Source organism: Cyphomyrmex costatus, unplaced genomic scaffold (genome assembly GCF_001594065.2).
Source record: "Cyphomyrmex costatus isolate MS0001 unplaced genomic scaffold, Ccosl1.0 scaffold141, whole genome shotgun sequence".
NCBI classification, from domain to species: domain Eukaryota; kingdom Metazoa; phylum Arthropoda; class Insecta; order Hymenoptera; family Formicidae; genus Cyphomyrmex; species Cyphomyrmex costatus.
In genome coordinates, this window is record NW_017275402.1 from 1,974,214 (window position 1) to 1,989,831 (window position 15,618).

General features: G+C 36.8%; 1 protein-coding gene across 1 annotated transcript in view; it reads right to left on the reverse strand.

The window, feature by feature from the left end:
• Hr38 (Hormone receptor-like in 38) overlaps positions 1-5,916 on the reverse strand; it is a 63,992-nt gene extending 58,076 nt beyond the window's left edge. The window contains exon 1 of the mRNA XM_018551546.1: positions 5,625-5,916. Within this exon, the coding sequence (XP_018407048.1) occupies positions 5,625-5,916 (292 nt within the window). The remainder of the gene's footprint in view (positions 1-5,624) is intronic.
• Positions 5,917-15,618: the final 9,702 nt, after the last annotated feature.

Genomic DNA, 15,618 nt, shown 5'->3' on the forward strand with positions numbered 1-15,618 from the left:
GGGGGGGGGGGGGATATGTCGCGCAACGTGCACTAATCGAAAATAATAAGGGGAACGAAATGACGCACTTTTCATAATCACCACGTGGACGAAAGAAGAATCGCATGTAAAACAGTGTATAATAATATTTCTGCGGAAATGATCCGCTTTAAGTGATGAACAAAATAAAGATCTTTTTTTGTTGCTGTTCACACACTCTTTGAGGAGGTGTTATCTACCATAATATACCATAGTTGTTTTTACCTCTTATGAAATAAGATCATAATTCTTCTTAGGCGAGGTAAAAAATATAGTACGTTGTTACGGTATCAATGAATATACATATTATTGCAAATTATTCGCAACTTTATTTTGAGTTTTGACTGTATAATATATCTCAATATCATCATATAAGAGTTTATAAAAATAGTTTTATTTAAAAAAAAACCGATATAATATTAGAGTATTTTATTTTAACTGACTTGTAAATGCATTTCAATGAATTAGGGCCGATTGTTCCATCTTTTGGTAAAGTTTACCTGTTAAGTAAGTAACAATTTCAATCACGTGCGCGGATTGCCAGATTTACCTAACAGATAAATTTTACCGAAAAATGGAACAATCAGTCCTTAATTATTTTTGATAATTTTACTATATATTTTACACTCAATATATCATCACACGTAAATTATTAAAAATAGTTTTACGAACGAAAAAATATAATATTATAGTATTATTTCTGACTCTGAGTAAATGCTTTTCAGAGGAATAGTTTATTTTTCATAATTCTATCATATTCTGTACATCTTATATGACGTTTTCACATAAAATAAATTTCTATGTTAACGTTTTTTTTTTTTTAAAGGGATATTTGCAAAATTATAACTAAGTCGTATTACATATAATTCACTTTATCTTCAAAGATAATTTATTATGAATATTTTTAGAAAAGTCAAAACAACCATTAAAAGCAAAAATTGTATCTACTCAAAATAGAAATCATACATTTCTGAAGAACCCGTTTTCTATACTACAGGAAGAAGACAATTAATTTATAAGATTTTATAATATATTAGTGCGATATTTAGAGAATATCGCAATATTCCAATAAATAAATCATATAATATCAGTAAATACTATACAACCAAAACGAGGTAATATCATTAATATAAAGAGAAACATAAAAGAAATCCATTAACTGTAATGCAGAAGCTTTGCAAAGTTTAACTAAAATATTTCACTGCGTTAAGTAGTCAGAACCAATCATTGTCAGACATCGTGATAAAAACGTTCGCTGACGTCTGAATTTAAAGAAATTTAACTACTTGATAGATGATGTCTGTGTCTTTGATTATTTGTTAGGTTAGTACAGTAACTGCGAAAGAAAAACTGTATTAAAATGCAAGGACACGTAAAATATATTAAAACTTTAATTTTATGATTTATTTTATATGCGCGTTCCAAATATCAAATATCTCATACAAGATTCTGCATGGAAAAAAAAAAGAGAGAAGAGAGATTAATATAATTCTACAACTATATATCTCTCTATCATATTATCAGAAACTATAATTTGTGTTTCGATAAGATTTTGCATCTTATATCCACAATCAAACGAGCATAGCTAATTTCTCTCATGAGAATATTTTACAAATAATTACGAATCCGCTATTCTATTAACCTAAACCCTAAACTCAGTCGACACAAACTAAAAGTAACATGACATTAATGTTATAATTTCGCACTCCACAATGTAACTCTTATATAACACCACATGTGTGTTATATTATGAACTTTCTACAATAAGCTATATCTAAGCCTTAAGTCTTAAATCGTAAGAAATTGATTCATCACAGTCGAATGTGGAAAAGAATAATCTACTATGATTGATTAATTTCTTACGAAAATTTCAAGCTTAAGTAATAACTTGTTAATAGAAAGTTTATTATAATACATTTATATTGTTAAATACGAAGTCCAGTACAATTAGCTTAGCTTTATCATCCTTATTATCTTTTTCTCTTTTGCGCCTTTTTAACACCGATCCGTCGATCGACAATAGCAGTGTATATATCAGAGCTTAAAGCCAGAGGACACGTCTTTACATAATACATAAAGCATAAGAAAATCAACCAGAGTCTTTTAATTCGTGAAAAGGAAGGAAATGAAGGACTTCGGTTCTTCTCCTTTATATTATACAGTTCGCGTTATCTCTGAAAGACTCTGTTTTCCCACCCTTAGCTTGATAGCGGAGCACGGAAGAATGCTAGAAATACATAAAAAAAATATAAAGCAATAAGACTTAAACAATAAGCAAATCGGCCAATCACAAAGAACGTAAAGTAGTTATTCTCTACCGTGATTGATCGATTCGCTTACTGCTTACGTTTTACTGCCTTACGTTTTTTTATGTGCTTCTGGCTGAAGTCATAAGCCTCCAATTTACCATTGTCACGGCCGTTTATCTCCCTGCGAAAGCGTTACGATCGGCTGTCGCAATTCGAGCGCGGCAATGCAAACCGATGACCGATCGGCCGGCCGACCGCCTCGCCGTCTCGCTTCACCTCGCCGCGTCTTGTCATGCCGCACCTGCACCCGCTCTCGGCGTAAGTAGTTATATTTGTAATCCTCGTATACTCTCTTCTTTCCCTGCGGTCTCTCCGTGCAGGCCAAGTATGTACGCGGAAAAGAAACGGTTTGCACTCTCTCGGCTGAGTGCCAAACTATATTTACTACACTCTACGTGCCGATTGTACCTGTAAAAAGTCCTGTGGGAAACGGAGAGCGCAGATCCCGCGGTATCGATTTAATTACCGTGGGGGTGGTAATCACCCGCGAAAGCCCACCCGAACACGCCAAAGTATGCGTCTTTCGAACGACGTGAATTTTCTAAATCAAGTTAAAACGGGGCCTGCAGAGTTTTTGCTTGTAAGAGTGTAGGTTATATCGATTTATTTATATACTTATCGACTAAAAGATAATAATGATAATTATAGCTATGAAGGAAGCGAGAAAATAATATAGTTTTCTGAATAAAATCTTTTGAAAAGATATGCTGGTTTAGAAATAGGAAATGATAGCAATGATGATGATGAGTTCTACGACGATATAAATGTCTAATAACTTAGTTTTTGTTAAAAATTTATATCTCGATATTTCTTCATGAAATTTCATTTTTATACAGCATTTTTACAGCTTAATAAATCTCATAAATGAAATTATTACCATTAAAATAAACATAATATCAAAATACTAAAAGTTTAAAACTAATAAGTCATCTAAAAATTTTCAAAAAGTGATGTTCTTTAATGTTAATAATATTAATGTTACTATTCTTTATGAATTTTATGATAATATATATCTAATAAACATTTAATTTTGGTAAAAATCTTGATATTTCTTCATCTACGAAGTTTGATTTTCATTAAGCAGTTTTAATTTAAGAAATTTCAAAAGTCCTGAAATGATTGCATTGAAGAAAAGACAATTTAAAACACCAATAGCTTTAAACTAGTAAGTCATTTCGAAAATAAATAAAAATTATTCTTTAATGTTAATAATGTTAATAACGTTACTACTTATTCATAATAATATCGAGTGATGTCAAATGTAGATGTTGAAAACTTAACGAATCGCGACAGCTTTCTTGACGTCATAATTTAACGGCGTCGATCAATGCGCCAGGTAAATTGTAATTTAATTGGCCAGCGGGGAATAATCGTATTAAAGTGGACCACCGCGATTGTCTAGGCGAAATAATAACAACGTTATTCTCGTCCGCCGTCGACGTCACGGCCGTGACGTAAGCAGATATCGGGCACAAATGGTGACGACCGTTTGGAAATATATCGGACGAGGGTGAGGTGGCGATAACCCAAATCGCCCCGTAATAATGTTCAATTATTTAACCGTCGCTCGATGTACTGCAAATGGCTCAGAGAAGAACGAGTTCGTTCGTAAATATAATTATTGAAGAACAAAGATTGTACCGGCGAAAAAACTAATCGTCTTTTTCAAATATATTAATATTCATATAACGAAAACTGGTACTTGAATATTTCGCTTCAATATTAGAAACCGAAATAGATGAACAAACTGTTTATAACATATCATCATTCCGGAATACAATTATTGAAACAAAACTGAAGCGATCAGTGTCTGTAAAAAGCGATATTATATAGTAAGTTAATGAAAATTATGCATAATAATCTTTTTTTCACGTTAGCAAGCTAAAAATGCAACGGACATTATGATTATATTAATTTCGATAAATTTTCTCTTCTGCAACCGAAACTACAGTATGATATTATAACGATCTAAATATCGAGCAATAAGTAAATGTTAAATCAAATATAAATATATATTTTAACACACAAAATTATAGAACTATATTCCATAAAAAATTTTAATATTTCGTGCATGCATTTAATTGAATGCAAATTAAAATTGAAAGAAATTAATTGGACGATTTTTAAATTGCAATCTGATTTTTTTGCGATAATAAACAATTTGATATATTAATAAATATTAATATCGTATAACGTTATTCCAAATTTGACTGTTTAATAATAAAAGAGAAAGTCCAAATATTTTAATATCTGATTGTATATATTAGCAAACGGATCCCTCAACAATTTGATTACTCGCTCGAGCAGTAATTTACAATTTTAAAAGAAAATTTTAATTTTTATAAAAAAGTATAAAATAAAAATGAAATGACATTTACTGTGCTTAACGTTTTGTACATTCGCATCGAGATATTAAATTTCCCTTCACATGTAATGCGATCTTATCTATGTTATATTTAATAACATTTTATAATTTTATTATTCATGTATGTTATATGGACGATGTATAATATTTCGAAAACTTCCATTCATAATTTCCTGTCATTCAATTGTCAGCTATCAATCGAATTAGTTGCAGAATTCTCGATATTCAGACAAGATTTATAGCATATTGAAAACGTCTAGAACGAAAGAAAGCTATGGAGTCATTTTCATACTCTCTAAATTCTTTAGAGTGAAATCCTCATTCTAAATAAGGATGTGCGATCTCCTAATCGATTAGTTAAAAATCGATTTTTTCTAAAAAGATCGCTTTAAAAAAATCCTTTGTTTATAAACAAAAAAAAAGCGATTCTTTTTACAAAGAAATCGATTTAAAATAGTTCCCTTTTAGTTAGAAAATCAATTTTTTGCAAAATAAATCGGTTTGAAATTGCTATCGTAATTTAGGAAGATCGATATTTTGAAGATCGGAACATCACTAATGTAAAGAACGAAAATTGAGCCAGTCTTGAGAAAGAGTAACTTAATTTTTAAGAGTGAGTTCACTGTTTAGATTAAAATTTTCATTCTACTTGTAAAAGTTTTAGAGAGCATATTATGAATAAAAAAAAAAAAACGTAATCTTATCGAGATACATAACGAGAACGACGATCAAAAATTTCAATCGAACAAAACGTTCGAATACTAAGACCCTCAACGCGGGACCATCACCGCCATCATCACCACCATCACCACAACCACCACCATCATCATCATCATCATCTCATCGTACATCACCATCACCATAACCATCACCAGCAGCGAGCAGCTTACGGGAATAATCCGCGGTCTTGCCGCCCCGTATTTCTGACTTACACTTATTCCAATGATCGTGTCGGTGCACAGCGTGATGCTCGAGATTCCGATGATGATCGTGGTTGTTGTTGGTGTCCGCGGCAATGGTGAGCTGGTGGTACGGCGTGGCGGAGGTCAGATGGATCGGCGCCGCCGCCGATCGCTCCTGCTGCTCGACGCCTAGGTGCCGGACTGCGGCGACGTCGATAGTGCCGCGATGCTGCTGATGCTGATGATGGTGATGCGCCGCGACGCCGACGGCGGCAGCGGTCGCTTCCGTGCTGCCGGTACTGTCCTCAACGGTGGTGCGCATCGCGCGAACGATCAGCGGCGCTTCGACCTCGCGCTTCGTTTAATCGCGACAACTGCTCATCAGGCGACCGCCGATCGCGCGTGACATCCCGCGTGTGATTCACGATTCCGCGATGTAGACGGCAAACGCGTACCCGCGTCAAAAATAAATAGTCCAAAATGTCGTACGCGTTTGCGATCTATAGATCCCACGAGACGTCGTCGCCGATAGATCCGTAGAACTGTATATATCTCCGTAAAGATAATCACGTGAACGCGAGTTGTTCGCTCCGATCGCCGTGGGCATCGGAGGTCTAGATCCTCACGAGATGATCTAATGTTCGACACTGAATATCTCGAAGGGTTCGAGAGATCCCTTTAATCCTTAAACACGAATGATGAGATCGTACAAAATGAGATCGGTGTGTGTCGCACAGTTCAGATTAATTGTTTAAAAAAAAAAAACGCGTCGCGCTTAAAGAGATACGAAAAACTGGCATCGATACATCCCTTTAATAATAATGAAGCATGCGCGCCGCATCGGATGAACGGCAGGAGGGAGGGAGAGAAAACGAAGTAGAAACGGCAATGAGAGGTCGGACTTTCAGTGATGCACGGTCGGAAATCCGTTACGCGACTATCACCAGTCAAGGCTCTGCCTCGTTTGATTATCGATCAGTAGAAGAATAATGTGAGCCGAATTAGGAAGAGGATGACAAGAAAAGGAAACAGGAAAAAAGGAGAAGAATAGCGAAAGAGAAGAATTGGAATAGATGGAGGACTCCCGCCGTCAGCCGGTGGAGAACGCTTCGTGATTTCCACACGCAACACACAGATACACAACACACAGGAGCAGAGCGGCAGCCTCCTCCCGCGTAACAACAAATGAACGAACGTGAGAGACAGCACACGTGATGTGATGGTATCACCGACCTGCGTGCGTCGTCGTAGGGCAATGCGAGTCCTTCCTGATGATGTTGTTGGAGGTCAGTGCCCCACCGAAGAGCCCGAATACTTCCGCTCTGGGTACTCGCATGCAGAATCCTGATGCCTCGTCACCGCCTTATCGTAGCTGTCGCGTCGTCGTGCCGGACGACATCGTTGAGCTTCCTTTTCGAGGTTGATTCTTAGACGCACCTGCCGCCGATTGGCTCTGTTTGGTCACGAAGTGGGCCGCCGTAATCGCGATTACCATTCAGCATTGATAGCAAGTAACGGATCGATGAGGATCGTCGTCACTCCGGAGCACCGAAACGCGACGGTCAACACGCGGAGATATAAAGCCACCCTCCTCTTGTTAGAGAAAAACGCTCAATCCCGCGCACGATTATGAATACGTGAAACCGATAGCGTTTTGATGTCGATTCTGCAAACCGAGCGAAGAGAGAGAGAGAGAGAGAGAGACGAAGAGAATGAAAGAGAGAGATAGAGAGAGCGATACGCGAGAGACGACAGGTGAAAGATCCTTAGAGAGCTGGACCTTCGACTACTCTGAGAGAGAGCGGTACACTCGCACGGGTGGCCAGCCGCCGCGTAACTGAGTCCGGATCGCGCGCGTTCCTCCACTATATTAAAACCGTACCGTGTGTAGCGGCGACGGCGGCGGTGGTGGCGTAGGACGGCGCGGAGAGAAGCGGAGCGGAGAACGGAAGACGCGGCGACGGGAGGCGAACGGCGCTAACGATGACGTCACCGCGGACGTCATAACCTAGGACGCACACACGGTTACAACCGGCGGATCGATGGACTCGGCCTGAGTATGAGCGCACCTATTGGCCCACGCGGCTGATGATGCCGTTACGGTGACGTCAACACGCCACCCACCGGCCACCCTCTTCCGCCGCCGCGCCCTCCGACACCCGTTGCAACCCCACGCAAACCTCGAGGCAGTGTGGGGCGGTGGCGGCACGCGGACCCGACGATCGTTCAAGATAAAGAGAAAAGAAAGACGAGAGGAGAAACGAAGAAAGAGATAAGCGAGCTTTAAATTCGCTCTCCGTTCAAGATTCACGTTCCTATTACTTCCTTGTTTTCTTTTAGCACAGGTAGCCGCGATTTTTATAAATGTGACATACTAAATTACGTCAATGATTACGATGTCATTCTTTTTATATATTGTAATATGGATTTTTATATTTGTATTGCAGTTAAAAATGGATTTTGACAAGATATATAGTATAGTGAAAAATTTATTTTTGTGCAAGATATTTGCATATTAATAGTACTATGTAATGCGCTTTGTTATTATGTGTATTAATTTCATAAAAAGCTTTTTTATAAAACTGCATAAATTTTTATTGCAGGTGCAATACATATGTACATATGCCTATATTACGATAACGATATCAATTTTTTTTGCATAATATATTTTGCACAGAGAGAATAATAAGATAAAGTATTTTAACTTAAAAACCTCTCTTCAAGAATATCTTTAATTTTAACTTCGTCTTCGAATTAACAATTCATCAAAAGTTCACTCACGTACCATTCACCATAAGAAATTCCACTCACTAATAAAATTGTTATAACTGAATATTAAATTTACAGTTGTAAGCACTAAATAAATACCTTTTCTTAGAGCCATAAAATATACGATCGTAAATAATCGTTCAATTCGTCAATAATGATGATTTCGTAATGTATTAATGAATGCACTATCATACTTTTTGCACATTGTCATAAATATACCGAGGCCGATCCGACGGCGAGCCTATGTCGGTTATAGGCGGTTTTGTAATATCGATGAGAAGAGACTACGAGAGTCGATACTCGTTGCTCGTGCGTGCAACGATGCACCGGAATGCATCGAGGGCGCAGTCCAGACGTACTGTCGTTAGTTATTAACCCATGACCTAGGAACGTGCAATCCAGCCAACCCTCCCGTAATGTAATCAGCCGATAACTGATAATTATAGCGTAAGGTTGCGACGGTATTTCGCTATTTTGTCCGTAATGATCTAAGAATCAGTTCGCAATTATCATAAGCCTAAAAATAACTAATTTCCTCCGTGCTGGTTGCGTGATGTTTATTCTCATAACACAACGGATATAACTATCACTTTCGGAGTTTCTACTTTAAGGAAAATCGTAGGCTCTAATTTCATTTTTCTGTAAGAGACCCTTAATTCTGAAGACTTAAGATGTCTATCTACATTTAGATTTGAAGACTCATACAGGAAGAAAATTAAATTATAGAATGACCTAATTTAATTAGATTGTTCTTTATTCTTATGACTTTTTCATCCTCGTAAAAATTATTATCTGATTGGGATATCAATAATCGAATATATTCCTACGGACACCGCAGCAGAAATTGTGTCTTAAGTTACAACAGTTGAATCATTAATAGCCGTCCTATTTTCATAAATTCGCCCCGTCAATACCGATACAGCGAACTCAATTAAAAGTTTCTAAAGCATCGCGAAATGAGGCTATCGCAATGGGAACGCTTCTCGTGTGCGGTGTCTGGTTTCACTCATCCCACTCGTTCCAGACAGACTTTCGCGAATCCTCTCGCGCAGACTCGGTCACTCGGAACAAGCGGTTTAATACGTCATCAATTTATCCGTGACGCCATACCGGAGGGAGACAATGACGTCATCGTTTCCCGTTCTCCGCGCGTACCTCTATGACGGCACCTCTACGCCACTCTTATCGGACGCTTCTGCGCGTAGGTCAGTTACGGTAAGGGGATGCGGTGAGGTACGTTATCAAGTGAGGGAGGGAGATAGATAGAGTGAACTGGAGAACGAGGGAGAGAGACAAAGAGGCACGCGGACCGCTCTTCGTCGACTTCAACCACCGCGCGCCGTGCCGCGTGGCCTCCATTCATGCGTCACCCGATGCACCCCGCGCGCCCACCCTAAGCTCCCCTCGCACTCTCTCACATTTCCACGTATCTCTTGATCCTCCGGCACGCGGTGCACGCGTGCGGGCAGAGTGAAGGCGTCAGCACGAGTCGATGTCGCCCCGGTTTAATTAACTGTAAGACGGACACTTCGACACGTGACGAAACGTTGAAAGAGCTCGTCGCTGGCTCCACCGGCGTGCCGTCACCTGTGTGAAACGTCCGCTGATCCGGAAGAGCGCCGATTGAGGGATAAGGTCGACTTCGATCCGATCGTAATAGGATGGAATCGGCGAACGCCACTCTCGTGTGTTCGTCTTCATGTAAGCATATTGAATCGATGCAATGACCAGTGAAGCTGTTCATCTTCGAAGCACATTTCACTTGCGAATTTTTCTACTTTTCATGTACAGTAAACAAGTATATAAGCAATTTTTCAGCTATATATACTCTCGAAATTTTTTAGAGTAAAATCTCACTCTAAAGAGTGAAGATTGAGCCAGTCTGAAAAGAAGTGGTTTAGTTTTCAATCATTAAGAGTGAGCTTTCACTCTGAAAGTTTTAAAGAGTAAAGATTTAACTGTGTGTATATACTTGTCGATTTAATTATATTGTAAAGACTGGGACTTCCAACGCATGTTATGAAAATTTTTCAAATAGAAATCCGTAGTCATAGAGAGATGTGTAGATAAATTTATTATCTTCAAAGAGATAGAACCCCGTATGCGCGCGATTGTGAAAGCTTAATCGACAATGCGAGGCAAGAACAACGCGCAATAATAAGAATTGACTGACATTCACGATAATACAACGGGTGGGATTATCGCGACGATCGTGTCGTGAGATGTACATAAATGTCGGTAATAAGATAAAGAGGATAAAGTCATTTGCCTCTCGGTGGAATCGCGTTGATTTCGACAAGACAGCGATCGACAATGAACGGCGCGTATCCCCGGGCTGGCAGGGCACACGCAGATATGTATATATTTCTAATCGATTCGTTATCGGCGAACGTACAGACGAACATACGCAAACAAGACTGAGGCAATTTGAAACGATCAGTTGTCATTGATAAAATCCCGATTATTGAACGATATATTTTATAATTAAAATTATTAGCGCTCTTTCTTAATGATATTTGCTTCGTGATTTGTTAGAATCGTGATGTTCATTACGCCAGGTTTATCTGATATTAATGACAAGATATGCTGAACGTGCAACGTTCTGGCGCCACCTTGAGTAATTAGCGTGCGTGATTAATTAATAACCGTAGCTAATGACTTCGAAATAAATTATCGAGCTCTCGCATGTAGCTCTCTTTCCAGAGGTAATTTTAAATTTTTGTTTTAAAGAGACGAGTGTTGATAGTAATGTATGTCTCTTTACATTAGTATGCCACTTATTGTTGTTTCATTAGTATCCTGATTCGATATGAGAAAATGGGGCATACACGTGTGAGATATTTCGAGCCTTAGAGGTTAAAGGCATTTACCCGTAGCTAAAAGACAGAAATGGATACAGACGAATAATAATTTAAAATGCATTTCACTTCATACAAATATCATTGGATATTTATAAGCGTCGAAGAATAGAACGTATAGAAAAATGTTATAACGATTGAAACAACTAAAAAATTTCATTTTCTGTTTGTAACTCGATTTCTTTATTTTTATTTATATCTAAATTATTATATCACGATTTAATAAAAATATCATAAATCTGCAGGATATATTTTGCAACAATAAAAATCTAAAAATTCAGTTCAGCTATATATAATACACTCGTGTACATATGTGTGTGTGTGTGTGTGTGTGTGTGTTCAAAAATATATCCTAATACTAGTAAATAATATATCCTAATCCTTATGAATTTATATATGTGTGGATTGAATTGTGTGAAATTCAAATTCGCCAAGAATACAGTTTTGTAACTGTATCGCGTATCCATTTCTATCCTCTAAAATGTTCATGCATGAGACAGCTATATATGATTCGAGCAATGATAAAATTGGTTATCACAAAAACCAACAGATTAAGGGAAGCACGAGATGCAGGAAGGAAAAGAATTAAAGTTGTTCATAATCAATACACGGAACACTCAATCAATTTCGGCAACACTTGTCGCAACGGTTTGACAGTCGCTAAAGTTAGACACGTGCCTAATTTAAACAGATGAGTTTCCGTTTATCTAAAAAGCAGTTTGCCTCGATACGGTGATTATAATTATAATATAAATGAGTGACATAAATTAATATTTTTCTTTGCCTCGTGCTTCGCTTAATACAAGTTAATTCTGTATTTATTATATGATTTTTTTCTTGCAAATTTTAAAATTTAATAATGACAATTTACTAAATTCAAAATATTTACTTAAATAAAAGAAGTACGACGTAAAATCGTTTGTATAAAATATAATTATAATTTGTCGAAAAACTGAACGAATATAAAAAGTGAAAAAATGAAAAAAAAATTTTGTTAGCTGTTCACACCCTTCGGAATTAATTGGCAAGACCCTAGCTTTGCCGTTAAACAACTCCTCATCTATAGATACCTCGACATTAAAACAAGCGCCATTTCTTTTACATTGACCTCTAGATACCTGTGGTTGAAAGGATATGTGGGACACTCTATGTTTATATTTGTACTACTAATGTCACTCAAATTGAATCTGTGCTACATATAAGATTAAGTGCGAAAATGTATTAAAATGTTACTTTCAAAAACAAAAAAATATTCGAAGAGAGATTGAAAAACTATTACATATCAAAACATAACTTTCTTAGGTAGACAAGACGTACTTATTCGTTCGCGTTTACGCAATCAATAGAAACCGAAATGATGAACGAATGTCAAGAAACACCGCGACGAGATCATCTTTCAGATCGGCCGAAGATGACCGCTTCGATAACAGCTGCTCTGGAATCTGTCGCTCATCTTGCACGGCGCGACGATCTGTGCATGGATCTTCTGACAGATAATTTGTTCTTATTAATCAACTCGGGGCCGTTGTGAACTGTGTGTGTTTAATGATTTTTTAATAAACTTCCGGGCACTTTGTACCGCGTCCTGAAGATCGTTGTACCGTGTACGCACGGGAGTCAACGCGGCGCATAATCTTTTATTACACTGTGTGATGACCTTTCCTCCGTGAGCTAGTAATGCGCTCTATCAGTGTATAAAAGGACGAGCACGACGATGCCAGTGAACCTCCTCTGCCCGCGTACTACCCTCATACTCTCTCTCTCTCCTTCGCTCCTTCGCCGGACAATGGAGAATTATTTTTTGCGGCATTTATAGAACGTGACTCGCGCGCCCGGCTCGTACTGAGCGAAGCGTGCGATTAATAAATATAAATCAGTCTGTGTGTTTGTAAAAGGTATCCATGCGAATGTGACGGACAATGAGGAGAAAAAAGCTTTTCGCGAAAAACAGCGCGTTGAAATTTTTTCCGGTAACTCTTCAATCAGTCGGACTACTGTCTCTAATTTCCCATCAGCGCGTTCAAGTGCATTCTTCGACAATAGTATGTCGAAACGCGAAGCATAGAATTTGTTTCGAGTACAACGCGATGCAGAAGCAAAGCAATTTTTGCGAAAAACACGAAATAACATTCTGACTGCAGAATTTGAATAGTTGGAGTCGTTAAAACTCTCATCACTATTACATTTGTTTTCATGGGATTATGTTCAAATACATCTTGTCTAAATTAATCGATTTCTATAATTAAGTTTTATTTACCAAATAAGATCAATGTACAATAAAAAAAATTATTCAAATATTTTGTATTGTAATATTATGTTGTATAAATAAATCTGTCAATTTGATATAAAAATGATATTTGTATTATTTAAACTTGAAATAAATATAAATTATAATCATGTAGGTATAACAGAACTTTAAACAAAATATAATAATCGATATATTTTTAGACATGACACAAAAGGGAAGAGTTAAAGTATACTCCCCAATCTGTCATATCGCAAGTCATATTTTATATTACCAGTTTCATTTCGTTTAATAAATTTATTAGAAGCGATAGAAAACTGGAGTCTGTGCTTTCTCGACTGGATGAAAATTTGAACCTGAAAACCACTACTAGTTTTCGGCACGTGACGCATGCGTGATTGCTCACGGCGCCTTATCTAACGATTATCTAACAGGAGCCGTCATCAAAAAATTCCGTCGGCTATGTGATTCGTTCAAGGCGATTTCTAATGTCTGATGAAAGATTTTTAGAAAGTAGCGTACGATAAACGACATTTAGGAAAAGATGATAAGCAAGTTAATCCGAGACGCAGAAATTAGAAGAGCGCGTTCATGCAAATCGATTTATCGAACAAGTCGATGTAAAGCGTTAGAAGCCTGAATTTAGAGTAAAGTCCTTTCTTAACGAAAATAACATCTCGTAGAATATTTTTCAACAAGTTTACATCAATATTACGTATATAACAATAATAATGTCATATGAAATTTCTATAAGAAATATATTCTAAATATTATCAAGCGATAGCTTTCCTCGATTTTCGATTTTTCGCGAAATTAAAGTGGGGAAAATCGTCGCAATTTGGAAGCTATTCGGTATCGCAAATAACTGACATTTATGTAGAAATTAGTATGACGCCGATATAACGTGAATTGAGAAACGTGTGAATTAAGTAAACCTTATCGCGATAGATAATTTAATAACGATATAATATTCAATGGACGAACAAATGGTGCAAACTCCGTAGTATTTAAACGGACGTGTTGATTGTTGCTACGATTATTTATTATTTAAAAAAATGGACGCGTTTAGATACATTACTCGACTCATTTTCGCTAATTATCAATATTTACCACATTGAAAAAAAGAGTCTAATTACATTAAGTATACAGAATTTTGGTTGAAAATGGACAAATCAGAATTTTTTAGTTGAATTTATAATTTTAGATCTATCAGAATCTTCAGGTTCTTTCATTTCCAACCAAAAATTTTTTTCAGTGTAGTTATTTTATCAACACACATTTCATTCGTAATTCTGGTGATCGTGCATTTTGCTTGATCTCCAATAATATTCAGAACCAATTAATTTCTCTAAAATATTGTAAAAAGTTTGTTCAGTGATATTTGGAGCCCATCTATGTTATAATTCGATTCTGAGATTCAATCAGTATAAAGCCTACAGCATACAATAATATTTTCCTGCTGGATTGCTTGCGTTTCAGTAAATACTAGAAATTCTGCGGCCTGTGTAGTACAATTCTGGTAATTCATTAAAATGCAAGCAATCTAATAGGAAAAAATGCATGATTTGCCGTAGGTTCAATCACTGTTTAACATTTGTCAATTAGGATATCATAATCGCGGACAATGTTTGAGAACACGACAACATTTCATCTTTTTTCAAATATTCTCAGATTGGGCATTTAAAGTGTTTAAGAACTATCGAATTAATCCAATGATAAAGGGGTGAGTGAGAGTGCAGCGTTACTGTTGGTACGCAATCAATTAAAACCGAATCTCTATCAAATCTTGACAGTAATAGAACGTTTCGACTTTTTTTTTAGTCATCTTCAGCTAATACAATTCTAATTCATCCTTGCAAATCTTGTAAATAAATCGCATCAAATTGACAGATTCGATATTAAAATATCTGTAATTATTAAGCATTGGTGAAACAAACCATAATCTGAAATTTATTTAAAACGACTCACCTTACAAAATCAACAGGAAGATGTTATAAAGAAAATGTAGATCGCTCGTTACATATTAAAAACGTTTTAATCGCTGTTATTACAATCACATAATGTTTAAACTATTCCTATGATAAAGAGATTAACAAGCTTACGTTATCATGTCAGAATTTCAACTGTTAATCCTTCGTTACATAGTCTTTTC